This window comes from Peromyscus eremicus, chromosome 1 (genome assembly GCF_949786415.1).
Source record: "Peromyscus eremicus chromosome 1, PerEre_H2_v1, whole genome shotgun sequence".
Classification (NCBI taxonomy): domain Eukaryota; kingdom Metazoa; phylum Chordata; class Mammalia; order Rodentia; family Cricetidae; genus Peromyscus; species Peromyscus eremicus.
Genome location: NC_081416.1, coordinates 62711779 through 62731721, shown reverse-complemented (window position 1 = coordinate 62731721; position 19943 = coordinate 62711779). Strand labels below are relative to the sequence as shown.

The following is a 19943-nucleotide window of genomic DNA, read 5'->3' as shown; positions in this document are numbered from 1 at the left end:
ATTTATCAGAGTCTGGCATCAAGTCCTACTCATAACTATCGACACTCTGGGTGGTCACTCATCAGAGTCTAGTGTCATTTGTTGACTTCTCCTGGAGTGAATCCCCTCAAGTCTGAGTGGGGTACTTTGAAGGAATGTCATGTGTAAATTATTCTTGTGAGGTGTGAATGACCAGCAGGATCACTCATCCTTGTGAGTTCAGAGCCCTACAGTCACGTGTCACCAAGAGCAAGCCAGAACTCAGGACTCCAAAGCAGCCACCATTATGAAATGGTACCTCTTCATAGAAGGACAAAGGACAGAGCCTACAAGTGCATGAGACCCATTAAATGGGGTCAATGAGAACCAGGAGTGGGTGTCTGTTGTGCAACTTTTCCAGGGAGGATGTTAACAAAGGTCCCTTCATCACAGGTAGGACACCAACAAACCAAAGAAACAATTCCACTGTGGCCTAGCCTAATGAATCAGCAAGCTTACTGGGGTCACTTGGAGAATCATAGATGAGAGGTTACTTACAGGTGACTCAAAGGCAAGAATGTCACCAAAGCCCACCTAAGAATAAGTGAGGACTCAGAAGAGAGAGGGGCTATCTCTAGAGCTACCTGAACAATCAGAAGTCAGCTCAGCCCATTTGGAGTGTTCCTGGCAGTTGTTACAGTTTATATAGTTTGTGAATCTTGTAAGTTTCAGGAACTCCCTGAGCCTTGCAAATTTTGTTTGCTTCCTGAGTCTTAGGACCCTTCCTCCAACCTCCAGGAGGAAATGTTTAAGTTCAGAGAAAATAACTAGTAATAGTCTCCTAGATTTTCCTGGGGCCCATGGCCCACTCCTTCCTCTATCAGTGAAACATGCTGTGTCTCCATCTAGGAAAGCTGGCTCAATGTTTCACTCAAAGTTCTTTCTGGGTCTAGTGTCTGAACATAGCCTTGAGGCCCCTGATCCTTAGGAAGCACACTGCCTGGCAGTGTGCTGCTTGGCACACACGATGTTACTCCATAAACAGCCTTGGGAGGCTGGTTCTGCAAACTCAGTGCTGGGCACGAAGTGGCCCTGAGTAGACCACACTAGGAGCCAGGCTCCAGCTAAGCGCTGGCTGCCAGAGCTACCCTCAAAGAACATCAGGAGGCTAACGTCTCTTGCACAGGGAGTATGTGAAGACTGGCAGCCCTCCCCATCTCCATCTACATGACTACACAGAGCCTTCGCTCCCCTAGAGAGCTGCTGCAATCATCTGTCTCTAAAGATACAGTGAGAAGAGTGAAGTTGGAGGAGATTGGGTGAGAAATATGCAAACAAACAAGTGTGAACACTGTCCCCTGGGCTGCACCTTCCTACACAAAGTAGGGGTACAGTAAGCCCCCGCTTCTGGAAAGTCACATTTAAGACTTTACATCAGAGCTCCACAGGAGTTGCTATGTCCCTAAAGTCTTGGAACCTTAGTCAACCCACTACCCTGTTCACTTCCTTATTTAACTAGTGATCTGAATAGCACAGGACAGAACAGCGATCATAGTCCTGACACGCAGTCACTATGTCAGGTTACACCTGTCACCATAGGGGGACGGTGGCTGAGACCAGGCCTGCTGCCCACCTCAGGTACCTCTCACCCAACCCTGATGCTCTGCCCTCGCTTAGAGATGGTCTCTGTGGACACATCTTGCCACATTTTTTTCTACCCTCCATCAGCCTGAGGGAAGCCACTTCTGAGGCCCATAGAATGTCTTGGGGTGGTTTGTAGATGCTCAGGGGTTAGTTCCTAGTTAGCTAAATGTGATTACATCCTAACTGTCTGGTCTTTTCTGCTCCTTCTGGTGGCATCTCCCTCAGTAGCACCCATTATGGTAGGCCCACCGGTGGTATTTCTGTTTGGAAGGAAACTCTCACAGCCACAGGAAGATTGTAGTCAATTTCAGGAGCCAGCTTTGGGAAATGACCATTTGTTTCCCCCCACACAATGAGGAGAACTCTGCTGAAGCCCCAAGGACAGACATGCTAGTAGAATGGTTCCCTGTGACCCTCATCCAGTAACCCCTTCTTGGGCAACAGTAGCAAATTCTGAAACCTACCATGGGTCTCTGATGTTCTCGTCTCTAAGCACCACCCGGGCCTGATCTGTGCACAGAACCCGGGACCCTGGAAATGGTCAACAGGGCGAATCCACCTACTTCTCCTGCACTTGGACCTCACACTCAAGTTCAGTCTACAGGAGGACTGTGCTGCAGTGAGCTGTGGTCTCATGCAGGCAGAAAGATGCCAGGCAGGAGACAGGGGCATGACTAAACCTCCTCCTTGGGTTGTCTATTACTATAAAGACTGTGGGGTACCCTGAGAACCTGACAGGATGCCAAGATCCAGAGTTAGGGGACCTCTTATAAAGGTAGCAGCCTCTACGGCCTGCTATGGGGCTATGAGCACCCAGTAAAACATTCCTCTGCTGCCTCTCCTCACAGGTCCTTGGGTGCCAAAAAGGCTTTAGAGTTCATTTCCTGGCCCAGATTCCCAAATGAGGAAACTGAGGGGAGAGAGGCATGGAAGCTTTACACAGCCATAGTCAGGCTTTCAGGATCTTGCGCCCCACATTCTCACCTCCGCAGACTCTGGCCGTATTGTGTCTCCTTACCCAGATAGTCCAAGGGCCACACAGTATTGACCTCCTCTCATTGTCTGAAAATGAGCAGGAAGACCAGAGAGAAGTATCTGGTGCTTCCAGGAACCCACTCACCAATTCCACAAGACCCTACTCTGCATCCCTGTGGGGACACAGAGGATTCCAGAACCTTGGCGGACAGGTGAAGCCATGGCAGGTACCCATATCCCGGAGCAATCCTTGAGTCCACACATGGCAAATACATCCTAGAGCAGACTTGACTCAATAATAATATACGTTCTCATCATGCAAAAATGATCCCATAGCCCAGTGTATGGGAACCCAATTCTAGGAAGTCCTAGGGAATGGTGTCTGAGTGTTTTGGTAGGTCTCATTACACAGTTGCCTTTCTGAACAAGAAGATGTCACAGTGCCATTTGCAGGTGGCATCTGGTCTCACTCTACACTTGATCTCCATGTCTCCACCTGTCCTCTCCTTGTCTAAAGCACCTCCCTCCATCAGCATTGGTGTGTCGGATGCACCGCGGGTACACATGCATAAACAGATCTGTCTATACATACGTATTATATATATGTATATATATATACACACACACACACACACACACACACACATGCATGTGAGCCTGTGTTTGTATGATGTGTACATGCCAAGTGTGCACTGTGTGCTGTACAAATGCCATTCGTGTAAATGGTAGGCTCGTGTTGAATACAGAGTGTGCTAAGATTGTGGCCGGGTCTGACCCCTCTTCCGTAGTTTCTCAGGATTCCAGTAATACATTTATTCCAACAGGTCCACCATTTCCAATTGGCAGCAAGGTGACTGGAAAGGCAGGGACACAGGCCGTCTTAGTTAGGGTTTCTATTGCTGTGGCAAAACACCGTGACCAAAAGCAACTTGGGGAGGGCAGGGTTTCGGCTTACAGCATGTAGCCCATCCCTGGGGAAGTCAGGGCAGGAACTCAACACATGGAACCTGGAGGCAGGAGCTGATGCAGAGGCCCTGGAGGAGTGCTGCTGACCGGCTTTTTCCTCATGACTTGCTCAGCTTGCTTTCTTATAGCACCCAGGACCACAAGCCAGGGGTGGCACTGCCCATAGTGAGCAGCCCCCACCCCGTCAATCCTCAGTCAAGAAAATGTACCGCAGGCTTGCCCACAGGCCAGCCTAATAGGGGCACTCTCTCAACTGAGGTTCTCTCTTCCAAAATGACTCCAGCTTGTGTCAAGTTGACAAAAGTATCACCGGATGGACCCACGAAAGACAGAGGATCACAGCATAGGAGAACAGGCTCAACTACCCAGCAAAGCCTCCTTTAGGAGCTCCGACACATCACCGGCTATGTTCTTTCCCTTCTTTTTCTTTTTCTCCCAAGCATATGAGGGAGCACTTACAGAGATGAACAAGCAGGGAGGAGCAGCCTGCAGGAAGGAGGAGCCTTCGTGCCTGTCTAGCCCCGACTCCCTCCAGCCTGATTTTAGAATGCCACATTGTCTGTGGCTTGCCACCCAAGTTTACATACACTGGTGTGCCTGAACCTGAGCTGGAAGCCCTGGGATCATTTCATTATTTTGTTTTTTATCGTGGTTTTCTCCTGCACACTGTTCTTTAGGGTCCATTACATAACTATCCACAACATGGCTCACCATTCGGTCTCACTGTGCAAGAGACGGATTTGTGTGATGCTGCGGTTGGTCCAGCCCCACTGCCTCCCACACTCTCAGGCTTCCTGGTCCCACCTCCCTATCCACGAGGCTCTCTCTCTCTGTGACCCTGAACTGCTATGTCTAGAGAGTAGCCTTCTGAGGCTCTCTCCCTCTTCCTTTGACAAACTGGGATCTGATTAGTGCTTCATTGAGACTCAGCTTCCTCCTTCCATTCTGGAAGCTGTCACTAGGATAGGAAAGGGCCTGGCCCCCCACGCTAGATAATTCAAGCTGCACCTGCCCTGTGTCAGGTGGGCTAATGATGCAAAAGAAGTCCAGAGTCATCAGGGGCCCTGTTGGCCAGGGCTGAAACACTCAGAAGACAGAAGCCTCCCTGCAGAGGGAAATTCCACCTATCAAAAAGTGATCCTAGGTTGGCACAAGAGAAGGTTCCAGAAGAGACTACATCTTCATAGCAAGCCAGGAATCAGACCCCAATGAAGAGACTATGAGTCACTCATGAGGTCTACCGGCAGTCAGGACAGATGGGTAACCAGGAAGAGGACAAGACAGGCATGGGTGCAAAGGTCCATGGTCCAGACAACTAACATTGAATAAGGGAGGGCTCCACAGTAGTCCAGTATCCACCCTGGGGATGGATGCAAATACAGCAAGAAAAGCCACAGCCTAGCCGAAAGGCACCTGCAGTGGCCTCTGACGCCCTCTGCTGACAAAATCTGATAGTGCAGGCAAGCCAGGAAGGAAGTAAAGACACCTGAACGTTGTGGCTGTGGTGTGTGAGGGCTTGGAGCTGGAACTCTGTACGGGAGGAACAACCTTCCCAGCCACCAGCTGTGAGTAATGTCTCCCCTCTGAGGAGATCAAGATGACACTGAAAGAACCAGTTTCCCAGGATAAGATCTACAGGCACTGCAGAGGCAGTGGTGGACAGTACTGAGTGACCCTGGTGGGACACAGCAAAGTCTCCGATCTCTAAGTAATGATTGGGACTCTGGGGCACTACTTCTCTCTGGCTCCTCTGGGTCCTGCATCTGTAAAGGAAACCGTAGGTTTGCCTCAGATAGAGCAAATCTATCATTCTTGTCACATTGCTGCCAGGAGTCTGCCACATCAAGGGTACCTTGAGGCTGGAACCTGTAGACATCATGGGGTATGTGACTGGCTTTCCATTCTAAATGGGCTCTCAGGCGTCCATGTTCAGAACCAGGGCTTTCGGAATCATAGAAAGAGTAGAGCATCCCTGTGCATGACATCATGTCCACTGGCTAGAGCCAGGCACTGACCAGCCTCCAGTGCCCAGCAGCAAGCTCTGAACAGAACCTGTTTTGAGTGTCTCTCCAAGCTCAGCTCACTCATGAGTTTTCCGACTGCTGTTAGGAACAAGGGTGCTCTTCTCTCAGCAAGTTGTCCACTAATGTGAGCCACTGCACAGCATGATGACTCCTACATGCTAGAGTCCCACATGTTGGTTATCTGCCCCTTGACTTTCTGAGGTTACAGTCTGGAAGTTCTTGCGTATTTCCCTTCACACCAAGCCAGAACAACTCCCCAACTTTCGGCCTTTCTTTGGCTCTTCATTCAGTTGGTGGCCAGACTTACTCCATGACAGCATCATACAAATGAGTCTGCTTCCTGGGAAACCATCTTCCCTAGCCCTAATGTTCTAGTTTGGGGCAGGTCCTCATTTAGCCACCGAGAAGGCCCTCATAGCCCCACCCCCTGCAGAGTTGCAGTAGCAAGTCTCCACAGATGACTAATTTGACCAAGAAATGTGAAAGTCCTGTGACAACAGACTCAAGACCCAGCCATCAGCAGCCCGTGCATGGAGGCACTGTCTAACAATATGGGGTCAGTGAGGTCAGTCTCCACCTCCATATACAGAACAGTGATGTGTCGGAACAGATTCTCCGGGGGATACAGGAAGACTGTAGAGGTGGCTTGTCATGGATGAGGCATGGCAACTGAGGAACAGCCTGGACAGGTGCTGGTAGAAGATTTCGAAAGGGTCAGGCGCTAAGTCTTGAGGGGCTGCAGGCTTCTTAGGCATGTGGCTCAGTGGCCTCTGAGGTCCTTGTCATTAGGCTGAAAACACTACCTTACAGTTGGGATTTCTTGTTTCCTAAGAAAAACCATGATACTTTCTGATCAAGTGACACTCCCCTACCCCCTCACTCCCTTTCCACTCCCCATCTCCCACTTCCTACCTCCCCATCCCCTTCCCACCCCCCACCTCCACACATGTGCTTCTTCCTAAGAAGAGAAGGGCCTTTGTGAGAAGAGATTGGCTGTCCTGTCTCTAGGAGATGGGGCTAAGCCTGCCCTGTGCAGGCCAGGGGCAAAGGCGTATAGAGAGGAGGAAACTCCTATGACCCACTGGTCTCACCGTCTCCCTGGGAGCCACAGGAAGCTAGAACACCTGCAGCCTTAAGTGTTGCTGGCCAGGAAGCCAAGCTGTCACCAAGTGTGACAACATGGTTAGTTGCCTGTGTCTAGGGGCAACTCTTCTGGATAATAGAGTTCAAACAAGGTCTGGTGGATATACCAGGGGCCTGGGAGGGGAAGAACCCCATGAGAAGGGAGAAAAGGCCAGAGTCAGAGCCAGATGGGGTCCCCAGCCTAGAATGAGTCTGTGGAACTGAGTCTAGCCTGAACTAGTGGCTAAAAGGAAATGGGTCTTTCTAGATGCACCTTCTGGCTGCAAGGACCACAAGACTCTGATGGACTCTGGTGAGTTCCATAAACTCCAAAACCAGAAGGGATTTTGATGGGTTCAGGAGATGGGGCAGGGTCAAATCACAGCCCACCTGCCACAGTTCATACTCCAGAGCAGACTCCCACCTAGCCCCATGTAGCTGCCTCTCATGGTCCCAGCACTGAACATCACCACTTCAAATGAGCCCCGTGAGAATGGGGCTCCTGCTGTCTAGTGGTATTCTGGCTTGCTTTGTGTGGCTGTGATAAAACCTGACCAAAGCTGGGTTGTGCTGGTGCACGCTTTTAATTCCAGCACTCAGGAGGCAGAGGCTAGCCTGGTCTACAAAGCGGGTTCCAAACAAACAAACAAAATAACAACCCCCCCCCCAAAAAAAAAAAACACTGATCAAAAACAGTGTGGGGGAAAGGGTTTATTTGGCTTACAGGTTACAGTCTATCAACCAGAGAAGCTAAGATGGACCCCTGGGGGCCAGAAATGAAGCAGAGAGCGCAGAGGAGGAACGCTGCTTCTTGGCTTGCTTACTCTGTCTCGCTCAGCTACTCAGGCCCACCTGCCTAGACATGATATTGCACACCATGGTCTGAGCCCACCAACATCAATTAGCAGTAAAAAAATGCCTCTGTCTGGGCGGTGGTGGTGTGCACATTTAATCCCAGCACTCAGGAGGCAGAGGCAGAAGGAGTTCTGTGAGTTCGAGACCAGCCTGGTCTACAGAGCTAGTTCCAGGACAGCCAAGGCTACACAGAGAAACCCTGTCTCAATAAACCAAACAAAACAAAACCAAAAAAAAAAAAAAGCTTCAAAGACATGGCCACAGGCCAATCTGATCAAAGCAATTCTTCAGCTGAAGTTTCCTCTTCCTCTTCCCGGATGACTCTAGGTTTGCAGTAGGTTGACAGCTGAAGCTAACTATGACAGGTGTGCTCCACACCCTCTAGAGAATTCCACTGCGGAGGCATTTCCTGCTAGGACAGTGGCCTTCTTCCACCTCATCCCAGCAGTTTGTGAGCCTTCCCATATGTACAAAGCTGAAAGTCAGTTGCCCCCACTATCCAACCACCAGTCCTGTGCTGTTCCACCCTGCACTGTCTAATCACCCTCCTGAGGGTATTCCCTTCATCCACTCTCTACAGTCCATCCTCCTCCATCCATCCATTCCATCATCCTTCCATGGTCTACCGATACCCACCTGGCAATCCAGCCCACACACACACACACACACACACACACACACACACACACACACACCTGTCCATCCATCACCTGCTTTATTTTTGTGCTTTTCCAAGTATGCTGCAGACCTCACATATACAACAAAACTGTTCGGCAGTGTCTGCTTGCAGGGTTCCCCACTGTGTGGAACTCACTTGTGCTGAATTGAGTAATGCTTATACATGCTCAGTGAGCTGCAGCAGATGCAGGCAGAGAACTTGACCATCTACCTAGGTAGCCATCAGAGCCTATGCTCTGAAGACTAACTTTATGGGAGGCTATGCATATCATGGTAAACCATGAGTGTATTCAAGGAGGAGACAACCAAGGGGAGGAAAGGGGTGATATCCACGGAGTGTTAATAATGGCCTTCAGCCATCAATCCACAGGGTGTTGCTGCCTGAGGCTGAGGAGCCTCTGGGGACATCCCCACGGGAGTGTGTCCTCCTGAAGATGGAGTGGCCTCTGTGCAAGCTGTGCTTCTAGCAATCTGCTGTGGTAGCTGTCTACGTCAGGCACATGTGTGAGCCCTTCTTAATCACCTGCCACTCTGTGATTTATCTACTCACTTGTTTTTATTCATTTTGCTTTGGGTTTGACAACTTTCACAGCCAAGTCCCAAAAGTGTTCTCATGTCTGGCCCTAGGCACCTCTGTGAGGGGTATTTTTTCATCACACACTGACTCTGCCTGGCTTAGTGCCTAGGATGAATAAGACCACTCAGGGCTGGAGTGTGGCTCTGTGGTAGAACTTTGCCTAATGTGTACTCTACCATCAGAGTACTCTACACACACACACACACACACACACACACACACACACACACATACACACACACACACACACACAGGGGGGGGAGAGGGAGGGAGGGAGGGAGGGAGGGAGGGAGGAAGGAAGGAAGGAAGGAATGAATGAAGGAAGGAAGGAAAAAAAGAAGCTCACTGCAGTGTGCAGCCTTTTGAATCAAACCTGTTTGGCTCAGAATGTTTTGGATTCATGTGAGGACAGATACACAAATCTGTCATGTCAGGAATCTGGGTGTACCAGGGATTCTTCTGGGTCCTTCAAATGGATCTGAATAATCTAATCACTTACACACCCAGATAATTCTAGAATCAATTTTTCAACTTTTTTTCTTTTGGTTTTTGGTTTTTCAAGACAGGGTTTCTCTGTATAGCCCTGGCTGTCCTGGAACTCACCCTGTAGACCAGGCTGGCCTCAAACTCACAGAGATCTGCCTGCTTCTGCCTCCTGAGTGCTGGGATTAAATGCATGTGCCACCACTGCCCAACTTCAATTTTTCAACTTTTACAAGAAGAAAATCTTCTGGAGCTGTGACGGGGATGTGTTCATGCCATTTAATGACATCTTTATTTTATTTCTCAATGGTCCCTATTATCACTCAAATATAAAAATGTGTGTCTGTGTGTGAACCCTGCACCTTCTTAAATGTACACACATGTCCCACAGATCTTGCAGAATTTCTCATGCAGTCCATCTCATCATCTACAAATAGAAACATGTCTCTTCATCCTCATCTGATACAAGTCTTTCCAGGTAACTTTTATAGAAAGTGGAAAACTGCCTTCTTTTGATGGTTGGCTGAGTTTTGGAATGAATACATGTTATTATCCACTAGATTTATTTTCCTAAATCCAGTTAATGGTCTCACTGTGTTCTCCATACTGCTGATATGTTGAACTACTTTGCAACTATGAATGAATAACAACTCAGTCCAGAGTTTTGGGATCAGTCTTACTTCTATAAAGTGCTAACACTCATTTACTTATACATTACTAAAGAGTAGTTGCAAAGTACTACAGGTCCAAATAACTGACCTCTTCTATGTCTGTGTCTGGTTTTGACATCAGGTCCCACTGGCCTCAAATCTGAGCAACATTTCCCTGCCCACCTCCCCCCTTTGCCATCTGAACAAGTTTGTATAGCACTCTACCAGCGATCCCACTTGTACAGATGTTAGAACCTGGTTTTGTTTTGTTTTTTTATTAGACAGAGCACAGTAAAGTTTGTTTTGTTTTGTTTTAGTTGGTTAGTTGGTTGGTTGGATGGTTGGTTGGTTGGTTGGTTGGTTGGATGGATGGATGGATGGTTGGTTGGTTGGTTGGTTGGTTGGTTGAGGGGGGTTGTATTTTGGTCTCTTGAAACAAAGTCTTGCTATATAGTCCAGGCTAACCTTGAACTTTCAGAGTTCCTCCTGTCTCTGCCTCCCAGAGAAGGTATGCGCCATCAGACCCAGCAAGATTTTCTTTTCTTTTTCTGTGAAATATATTTTGATGACAATTTTCCCATTCCCAACTTCTCTCAGATTCTCTCCCCACCTCCTTACATATCCAACTTTGTTACATATCTGTAGCTAGAGTTTTCCTGCCTGGCCCACAATCAGGACAAATCTCTCTCACCTGCCAGTCCCACAGCCGCTCAGACCCGACCAAGTAAACACAGAGACTTATATTGGTTACAAACTGTATGGCCTGGCAGGCTTCTTGATAACTGTTCTTACAGCTTAAATTAATCCATTTCTATAAATCTATACCTTGCCACGTAGCTCATGGCTTACCGGCATCTTCACATGCTGTTTGTCATTGTGGCGTCTGGCAGTGTCTCTCTGACTCAGCCTTCCACTTCCCAGCTTTATTCTCCTCCTTGTCCCGCCTATACTTCCTGCCTAGCCAATGGCCAATCAGTGTTTTATTTATTGACTAATCAGCAACACATTTGCCATACAGAACATCCCACAGCACTCCCCCCCCTTTTTTTTCAAAAAGGAAGGTTTTAACCTTAACAAAGTAAAATTACATATAATTTGGGAATTTGGGCTTAGTTTCTCTTACTACTTCCTGCTGGAGGGGGGCGCTGTATCTTATGGGGACACAAAGAAAATTTTAGAGTTATGGAGTAGTCTGTGAGGCTGTATCGTCTGAGCTAGTTGTCTTCAAACCATTCTGGATGTTGGATCATCTGGGCCATGGTGTCATCGGAGACCTTTCTGGGGGTCTTGGCTGGTCAAACCTGATGTATCTTAATCTGGAACAAATCCATAGCCTCTGGCTTTCTGTGGGAACAAAAGCAGAGATTCTTTTCCAAAGCAACATATCCTTATAGCCAAATTTTGAAGTCAAGGTATCTTTAAAATATACATATTGGTTTAACTCAACATCTTTTATGATCAAATGTTTTTCTGCAGTTAAAAATCCCAAAGATAACACAATCCAGATTCTCTGTGTAATATTCATCTTCATGTGGCTTATTTTTATATTAATTTTACTGTCTCTTTAAAGACTTTATTTTTTAAAACTATGTATTTGTTTATATAACTGTATATATCACCTTTTTTGTCTCTTTCAAGCCTACGTGTATTTTACACACATTGTAAACTATTACATCTGAATCTGTCTTATTGTGAATCTATTGCTTTAAACTGCCACAGCTGTGGCTACTGGCTCCACCCACCTCAGCTTCCCAACATGGTGGTGGTACATTTTCCACCAGCTCTGGGAGCTATCATGGCTCTATGCTTTTATCCAAGCAGCATGTAGCCCAAAAACCTCTTTTTTTATTTTGTACCAGCAAAGTCTAAATCCACCACGCAGCTTAATGTGCCATTTGCAGAGGCCTCATTCCCGCCATACGGCAGGTTGAGCGCACACACTAGGAACCTACCAGTAGCTCAAACCGGCAGCTGCCGCTCATTTGAGAGAGACAATTAGGAAGCTGTTTTTAGCTCCGTTTTAGAATCTTTTTTTCTCAGTTTTTAGGTAGAAACTCTTGCCACCACGTTGGACGCCATTTGTAGCTAGAGTTTTCCTGCCTGGCCCACAGTCAGGACAAATCTCTCTCACCTGCCAGTCCCACAGCTGCTCAGACCTGACCAAGTAAACACAGAGACTTATATTGGTTACAAACTGTATGGCCTGGCAGGCTTCTTGATAACTGTTCTTACAGCTTAAATTAATCCATTTCTATAAATCTATACCTTGCCACGTGGCTCGTGGCTTACCGGCATCTTCACATGCTGTTTGTTATTGTGGTGGCTGGCAGTGTCTCTCTGACTCAGCCTTCCACTTCCTAGCTTTATTCTCCTCCTTGTCCCGCCTATACTTCCTGCCTAGCCAATGGCCAATCAGTGTTTTATTTATTGACCAATCAGCAACACATTTGCCATACAGACCATCCAACAGCACATATCTCTCTGTGTGTCTTTCTCAGAAAAAAAAAGACCAAAAATAATCAAAACAAACAATGAAAAAAAAAACAATGAGACTGGAAAAATGCCAAAACAAAATCAAACAAAATGTCCACCAAAAAAAAAAAGAAGAGGAACAGAGTTTTGTATTGTCCAACAATATATTCTTGGGCAAGGGGCCTGCCTGGAGTGTGGTTGATATACCCAGTGACACTCTATTGGTGAGATTTCCAGCAAGATTTTCTAATGTTTTTGGTTTTTATTTTTTTCCCAAGGAATAGATCCATTTCCTCAAAGTTACTGAATCTGTTGGCATACAGTTTTTCATTATATACCCCTTTAATTCTTGCAGTGTGTCTACAGGGCACATAACAATAACTGTTTCTTAAGATTGGGAATGAATCTTCTCAAACAATCTTTTTAATTACTTTATTATCATTATTGTGTGTTCACAATGTGTGGGGGGGGGATAAACAAGCCATGGCATGTGTATGGAGGTCAGAGGATAACTTGGAGGAATTGGTTCTCTCTGTCCACCTTTATTCGGGTTCTAGGGATCAAACTTGAGCTTGCAAGGCAAGATCCTTTGTGCACTGAGCATCTCATCAGCCCTTCTTCTTTCTTTACTTAATCTAAGAGTTTATAGCTTCACTGATTTTTGCTGTGGAGGAGCAAGTTTCCAACATTTTTCTCTGGTCTTTGACATCTTCGTCATGTGATGACCTTTGGTCTACCTTGAGCTTTTGTTTTTCTACCTTGTTGGGGTAGAATTTTAGATCACTCAATTTCAGATCTTTCTCTTCTTTCTAATGGAAGATTGGAAACTATAAATTTACCGTTTAGCCCTGCTGTATCTGCAGCCAAGAAATTTCTGTATGTCATATTTTCTTTGGTATTGTTTAAGATGCTTCCCGATCCTTTATGATTTCTTCCCTGTTCCATGAATGATTTATAAGTGTATTGTTAAGTCCACAGTGTTTGTGGTATCTTGGTTATAATAGTGATATCAATTTTTCATCTAATTTATTTGTGGTTCTAGAATATGCTTTGCATGATCTCAAATCTTCTGAATGTTTGAGTCTTTCACGGCATATACCTAGTGAAAAGCCCAAACACACTGAAAAATGTCATTGTTGTCATGGTGAATATGCTATATGCACTGAAGGAGTACCTATAGGGTACCAATGTTGTCATGGTGAACAAGCCACACAGTGGAGAGGGATGTGTAGATACCACAGTTGCCATGGTGAACAGGCCACATATACAGTGAAGGAGGGAATATGAATGCCATTATTAACGTGGTGAATAGACCACATACAACGGAACGGGATGCCACTGTTGTCATGGTGATCAGTACATGCACAGTGGGGGGAAGTGAGTGCTTACTGTAGATGCAAGTTTTTGTGATGAACATGCCACAGGCTCTGGAGGAGGATGCAGAGATACCATGGTTGACAGGTCACACACAGCAGAGGAGAATGTGAAGATGTCATGGTTAACATGGTGAAAACACACACAGGAAGAAGATGCATGAATGTTATGGTTGCCATGGTGCATGGGCCACATGCACTGAATGAAGATGCGTGGGTGCTACTCTCATTTGGGTGAACAAGCCACACATTCTGGAGAATAATGTGTAAATGTCACTGATGTCATAGTGAACATCACTGGAGCTGGAGTACACTGGTGACGCTGTAGGGTGAGATGTGTTACAAGGAGCCTTGAGGTCAACTTCTTCAAATACTGTGCCCATTGCCTCTAATTTCCTCACTGATTTTTGGTTAGTTGTTCTATCTCTTGCTGAGAGAGGGAACTTTAATGCCCACTATAATTTGGGAACTGCTGCTTCTCCTCTATGCCTGACAACATTTGTTCTGGTATTTTGAACCCTCCTTTGGTCTCTGCTTGGTAGTTGGGCTGCCTCCCTGGCAGATGCAAATGTCATGTCTTGCCCGAGCCTGTTTTCCCTTCCGCCGCAGCCCGGCAGCCTTCCTTGGTTTACAGCAGTGGTTCTCAACCTTCCTAATGCCACGACCCTTTACTACCTCAAGTTGTGGTGACTCCCCCACCTCACCCCACCCCGCCCAGCCATAAACTTATTTTTGTTGCTACTTCATAACTGTGATTTTGCTACTGTTATGAATCGTAATGTAAATATCTAATACACAACCCCTGTAAAAGGGTCATTTGGCCCCAAATGGGTCATGACCCACAGGTTGAGAACTGCTGGCTTACAGGAAGAGGCTGAGGAATGGCTGCTCCCATAGGTCCACTTCCAGCCCCACCTCCATCTCTTCTACTCTATGCTAGCCCTCACCGGATCTTTCTTTTTCTCTAGTCTGGCAACCTCTGCCTTGAAGTAGAACATTGAGACTGTTAAAATGTAACTCATTTTTTACTCACTTGGATTGTCTCCATTTTTCTCTCTTTTCTGCCTCTTTTGTGATACTGTTTCCGTGTGGTTTCTCTTCTTTCATTCCTCTTTTTCTTCCTGCTTTTGTGTTGTTCTGATATTTTTATTTCAAACTTAATATATTAATTGGCTTCTTTCTCTTAGTGTCTTGCAGCCTCCCCAGAGATTAACATGCCCAATCTAGTCACAATCCATGTAAAATAGTTGTACAACGTCACATAAAACATCCAGAGATGTCTTGAAACTCAAGATCGCTCTACCTCATCTTTTATGGCATAAATGCCACATGTATCACCCCCCACCCCGTGTTATTCATGAATTCACAAAATGTCAAACTTCTATGTTTTAACACTCATCAGTATTTTGAAGAAGTTTCCCTAATTTTTTTTTTTCTTAATATGAGTGCTCTATCTCCATGTGTCTGCATACCAGAAGAGGGCACCAGATCCCACTATAGATGGTTGTGAGCCACCCCGTGGTTGCTGGTATTGAACTCAGGACCTCTGGAAAAGCAGCCCATGCTCTTAACCACTGAGCCATCTCTCCAGCCCCTAGTTACTCTAATCTTAGCATTCCTTGTATTCTTCTTTCCTGGGGACCAGCTTCCTTCAGTGCGGCATCCCGTTACCCTGAGGGACGTCACGTGACCTTCCTTCAAGTGCCGTTCACCCAAGTATATAAACTGTTGTTCTTCTTTTATGAAAGGGCATCTCTGCTGCCCCTGTGTCATTTTCTTTGTTTTCAGATAAGATATCGCCACTAGCACTAGCTTGCCTGGAGTTTACCTGCTAGGCAGCCCAGGCTGGCCTCAAACTTGTGCCACACTGTCCACTCAAGGCGTCTATAATGGCAGCCACTTTCTCATGGAAATCCTCTCTGAGCTGGCCTTGAGGTGGCCCCCACCATGGCTCATCACAGTGGGAAGCTATCGGTCACGCCCAGTACATCAGAATCAGTGTGTACACAGGCTAAGCCTAGGACACACATGCTCAATGGGGTTGGACTCAAATAGGAGCTATCCAGTGGGCTGAACACTGAATCACCCTCAGTGGAGCTATCTATCATCTGAGGCCCATGGAGGGGAGGTCAGCCCACGCCACAGCCTACTCCTACCAGGGTGATCAGCTGTCCCTCCAGGGATAGCTCAAAGGTGAGCATCTCTCCCAACTGCTACAGAGGGCTAGGTGAGCCAGGCTCCTCACCCTAAACCTAGGTCTAACAAATCACTGGCTCACTGATCACTGAGCACTGCAAACGGGGAGGGAAGGGGTATGAGTTGAGCTCTGGCTAAAGACAGGTCCGAAGGGAATCCATCTGGGCCACCACTCAAGATGGCACTTTGGGATAAGGATGCCCCACTCAACACCCTCCAGAACCTCCTTGCCCTACAGATGCACTGCCTGTACCTCTTCATAGCTATCCTGCTCCCCGCCAAGGTTCCACGAGGTCCCACTGAGTCCGCAGATTCACCGCGAGCCCCTGCCAGCCAGAACCAAGCAGGAGGAGAGCAGACTCCCCCGCTGGACATGTGCTTGTCTATACTAAAGGGTGGCATGGCCATGGAATCCAGCCACCTCCCTTTTGTATCAGGGAAGGAGGAGGATGGCCTCATTTCTCTAGGAGGATCTGGGCTATTCCTGGCAAGTCAGCCTTCTGATCTCTGGCAGGTTCTACCTCATCAGCGGAGGGGTCCCTTTCATCATCTGTGGGGTCACAGCTGCCACAAACATCAGAAATTATGGGACCGAGGATGAAGACATAGCATAGTGAGTACTCGCTACCTGTGAGCCAGTGAAAAGTTGGGGGCACTGCCCAGCTCCTCCTGGGGTCATCCCAGACACTTGAGGAAATCGCTGACTTTGTGCCTAGGCCTGGGGAGGGCAGGGAAGGTGCCCCACAGACATCTGTCATAATCAACCTTTGTTAGTGACTGTCCTCCAAGGTACCTGTGGTAAGGCAAGCCTTTGAGGTGAAATTACTGCCTTGAGCCCCAGAGGACCACTCTGTTGTGTCTCCCCGACCTCTGTGTGAGCAGAAGCTCTTCTCCCAACACCCTCAGCTTCCCACTGACTCTATTTCCTTAGACCCCAAAGGCCTGACTTTTTTTTATAGTCTGGCACCAGATAACAGAAGGTCAGCCAAGCATGGCATACCCCTGGAGCAGAGACAGACCTAGCCCCACCCCCACAGGTGCCCAAAGCCCTGGTGGGACCTTTATCCTTCTCAGTATCTCCTCAAGACGCCAGCATGTCCAGCCCTCACTCAAGCCATAGTGGGCCCCATGCCCTGCCCATCAGAACCTGCCTCCGCCCACTCCCTTTTTACCCAGGACAATTTCCGGCCTCCCTCAGTGGACCTCCTTGCCCCATCCACCCCAGGCCTGCCTCTATCTCATCCCCATCCATCTCCTGAGAACTAGCACCCAGAGTTAACCAACCAGCTGGCTCCAAACACTCATCTAGACTGCAGTTCTGTCCCTATCAACCCAAAGCTCATGGCTGACCAGTCTCTGGTACCATTTGTTTCCTTATCACAATTAAAATACTCCCTCGTAGGAAACCCCATTCAGTCCTGATGGGCGGGCTCCCCTGCAAGTACTCCAACCACATACCCACACTTACCTGCTTCTCCCTGCAGCTGCTGGATGGCCTGGGAACCCAGCTTGGGTGCATTCTATGGGCCAGCTGCCTTCATTGCCCTGGTCACCTGTGTATACTTCCTCTGCACCTATGTGCAACTGCGGCGTCACCCGGAGCGCAGGTATGAGCTCAGAGAGCGCACTGAGGAGCAGCAGCGGCTGGCAGTGCCAGAGAGTGGCCATCGCCATGGGATGCGTCCCGGCACACCACCCACCTGTGACGCCTTGGCTGCCTCACAGCTACAGAACGAGCATTCCTTCAAGGCCCAGCTGCGTGCTGCCGCCTTCACATTGTTCCTGTTCACAGCCACATGGACGTTTGGGGCCCTGGCCGTGTCTCAGGGCCACTTCCTGGACATGATCTTCAGCTGTCTGTATGGCGCCTTCTGTGTGACATTGGGACTCTTTGTACTTATCCACCACTGCGCCAAGCGGGAGGATGTGTGGCAGTGTTGGTGGTCATGCTGCCCCTCCCGGGGAGATACCTCTGCCACCAAGCCCAGTGCCCACCCGACGCTCGATGCCAATGGGGATGCGCTGGGGCATACAGCCTGCCTGCAGGACTCACCATGCCCTGGAAAACTCAGAGGCTTTGGCCATCCACCAGCCAGCCACTGCAAGATGACCAACCTGCAGGCTGCCCAGGGCCATGTCAGCTGTCTGTCCCCTGCCACCCCTTGCTGTGCCAAGATGCACTGTGAGCAACTAATGGAGGAGGAGGCGGCCCACATGCACATGGCTGAGGAGGACACCTTCCCGCACGATCACCACCTGCACGACCCTCATCTGCACAGGTGCCTCAAGGGCAGAACTAAGCCCCACTACTTCAGCCGGCACCAGGCAGCCGCAGCTGAGAGGGAGTATGCCTACCACATCCCCTCCAGCCTGGATGGCAGCCCCCACAGCTCGCGCACAGACAGCCCTCCCAGCTCTCTTGAGGGCCCAGTGGGGGTGCATACATTGGCCTGCTGTGCCCAGGTCGATCCCTTCCCCTTGGTCAGCCAGCCTGAGGGTGGCGACACAAGCCCTGGGCTCTATGGCTGTCCTCCACGGCTGTCCCCAGGCCCTGCCCACTTGGAGATGTTACGAAGGACACAGTCCCTGCCTTTTGGGAGTCCCAGCCAGAATGGGCTGCTCCAGGGTGATGTTCGAGAAGGCCTGCCATTTGGCACTGATGGGACAGGGAACATCCGAACAGGACCCTGGAAAAATGAAACTACAGTGTAGCCAGGTTGGGAACACAACTCCCTCACCAGTGCCACCATATGTCCCTGGAGGAGCTTCATCAGAGCAGAGTGGCACTCTGCTATGTGAGGTTAATTGGCTGGGAAGGTCATCAAATGACCAAGTGGTTTAGAAGTGGTTCACGTCCCTCAGCCATGATCTCTTTTATTGTGAAAGACCCATCAGGAGAACACCGGGTCACAGACACCTCCACTTGGTTCCAAGGCTGGAGGTAACTCTCCCTAAGCTTGTCACCTGCTTTCTGTTTATAGCACCTTCCCTTGCTGCTGGGAGGGAAGCTGGGGTACCTCCGCAAAGACTCCAGCTGGTGTTCCTGCCTTTGGTATATGTGTGTTAGGTTTTATGCTCACACTGGGCACTTTCCTGTCCCCTGCTGTCCTTGTGTTACCTCACACCTGCATCTTCACTGGGGGACCACCTGGCATCATTGCCTGCTCACCACCTGCACCCATATGGGACATGGCCCTGGCCTGATAGCCTGAGGGCATCTTGGGTGCTAAGAATGGGCCTGCTGTGGAGCTATGGGGAGAAGAAGCAGCCAGTGGCTGTGGTCTTCAGAGAGCTGACTACAGCCTCTCTGAGCCTATGCTTTTGAAAAGATGCCCAAACACTTTTCGATGGAGACCTGGCTTTGAAAGTCAGCCACCGTCAGACTGGATTCTGTTCCAATGTGAGCATGTAGTAATCAAGTTCTCTGTTCCACAAGGAGGGGCTAACTGGGGTGTGATGGTCATCACAGATGAAAGCTTCTTTTCCTTTTTTTTTTTTTTTTTTTTTTTGTCGTTTCCATGAACATTTGAGTACAAAGCCCCACCTCAAAGAATAGATGTCAACAATGAGCCTTTTGTAAAAGCAAATGTCTTGTCCTAGGGGAGGTCCTCACAGAGGTGAGATTTGAGAGCCCATGTGTCCAGAGATGCCAACCTATGAGGCTGTCCACCTGTCCTCTTTCTCTTCCCAATTGGTGGTTCATATGCATACACATGCACACACACACACACACACACACACACACACACACACACACCATACACACCACATATTCATACACATGGATGTACACCTCATATGTGTAAACACACATGCTTATACACATTTACAGTTACACCATGCACACCACAGACGTGTGCATCCACACACCTGCTCACCACATACATGCATGTGCACATGCCTGCACACCACCACACATGCATACATACTGTAATGCCCACATATAGACATACTGGTGTTCATATGCACC

General features: G+C 48.4%; 1 protein-coding gene across 2 annotated transcripts in view; it reads left to right on the top strand.

Moving 5' to 3' along the window:
- Adgra1 (adhesion G protein-coupled receptor A1) overlaps positions 1-18704 on the top strand; it is a 36513-nt gene extending 17809 nt beyond the window's left edge. Inside the window, exons 5-6 of one of the 2 annotated variants that reach the window (XM_059250213.1) lie at positions 16488-16586; positions 17458-18704. In XM_059250213.1, coding sequence (XP_059106196.1) covers positions 16488-16586; positions 17458-18685 — 1327 coding nt within the window. In that variant the 3' untranslated portion in view covers positions 18686-18704. Of the gene's footprint in view, positions 1-15810; positions 15971-16487; positions 16590-17457 lie in introns of those variants that run through there. The other variant, XR_009376039.1, reaches the window with a different exon arrangement.
- Positions 18705-19943: the final 1239 nt, after the last annotated feature.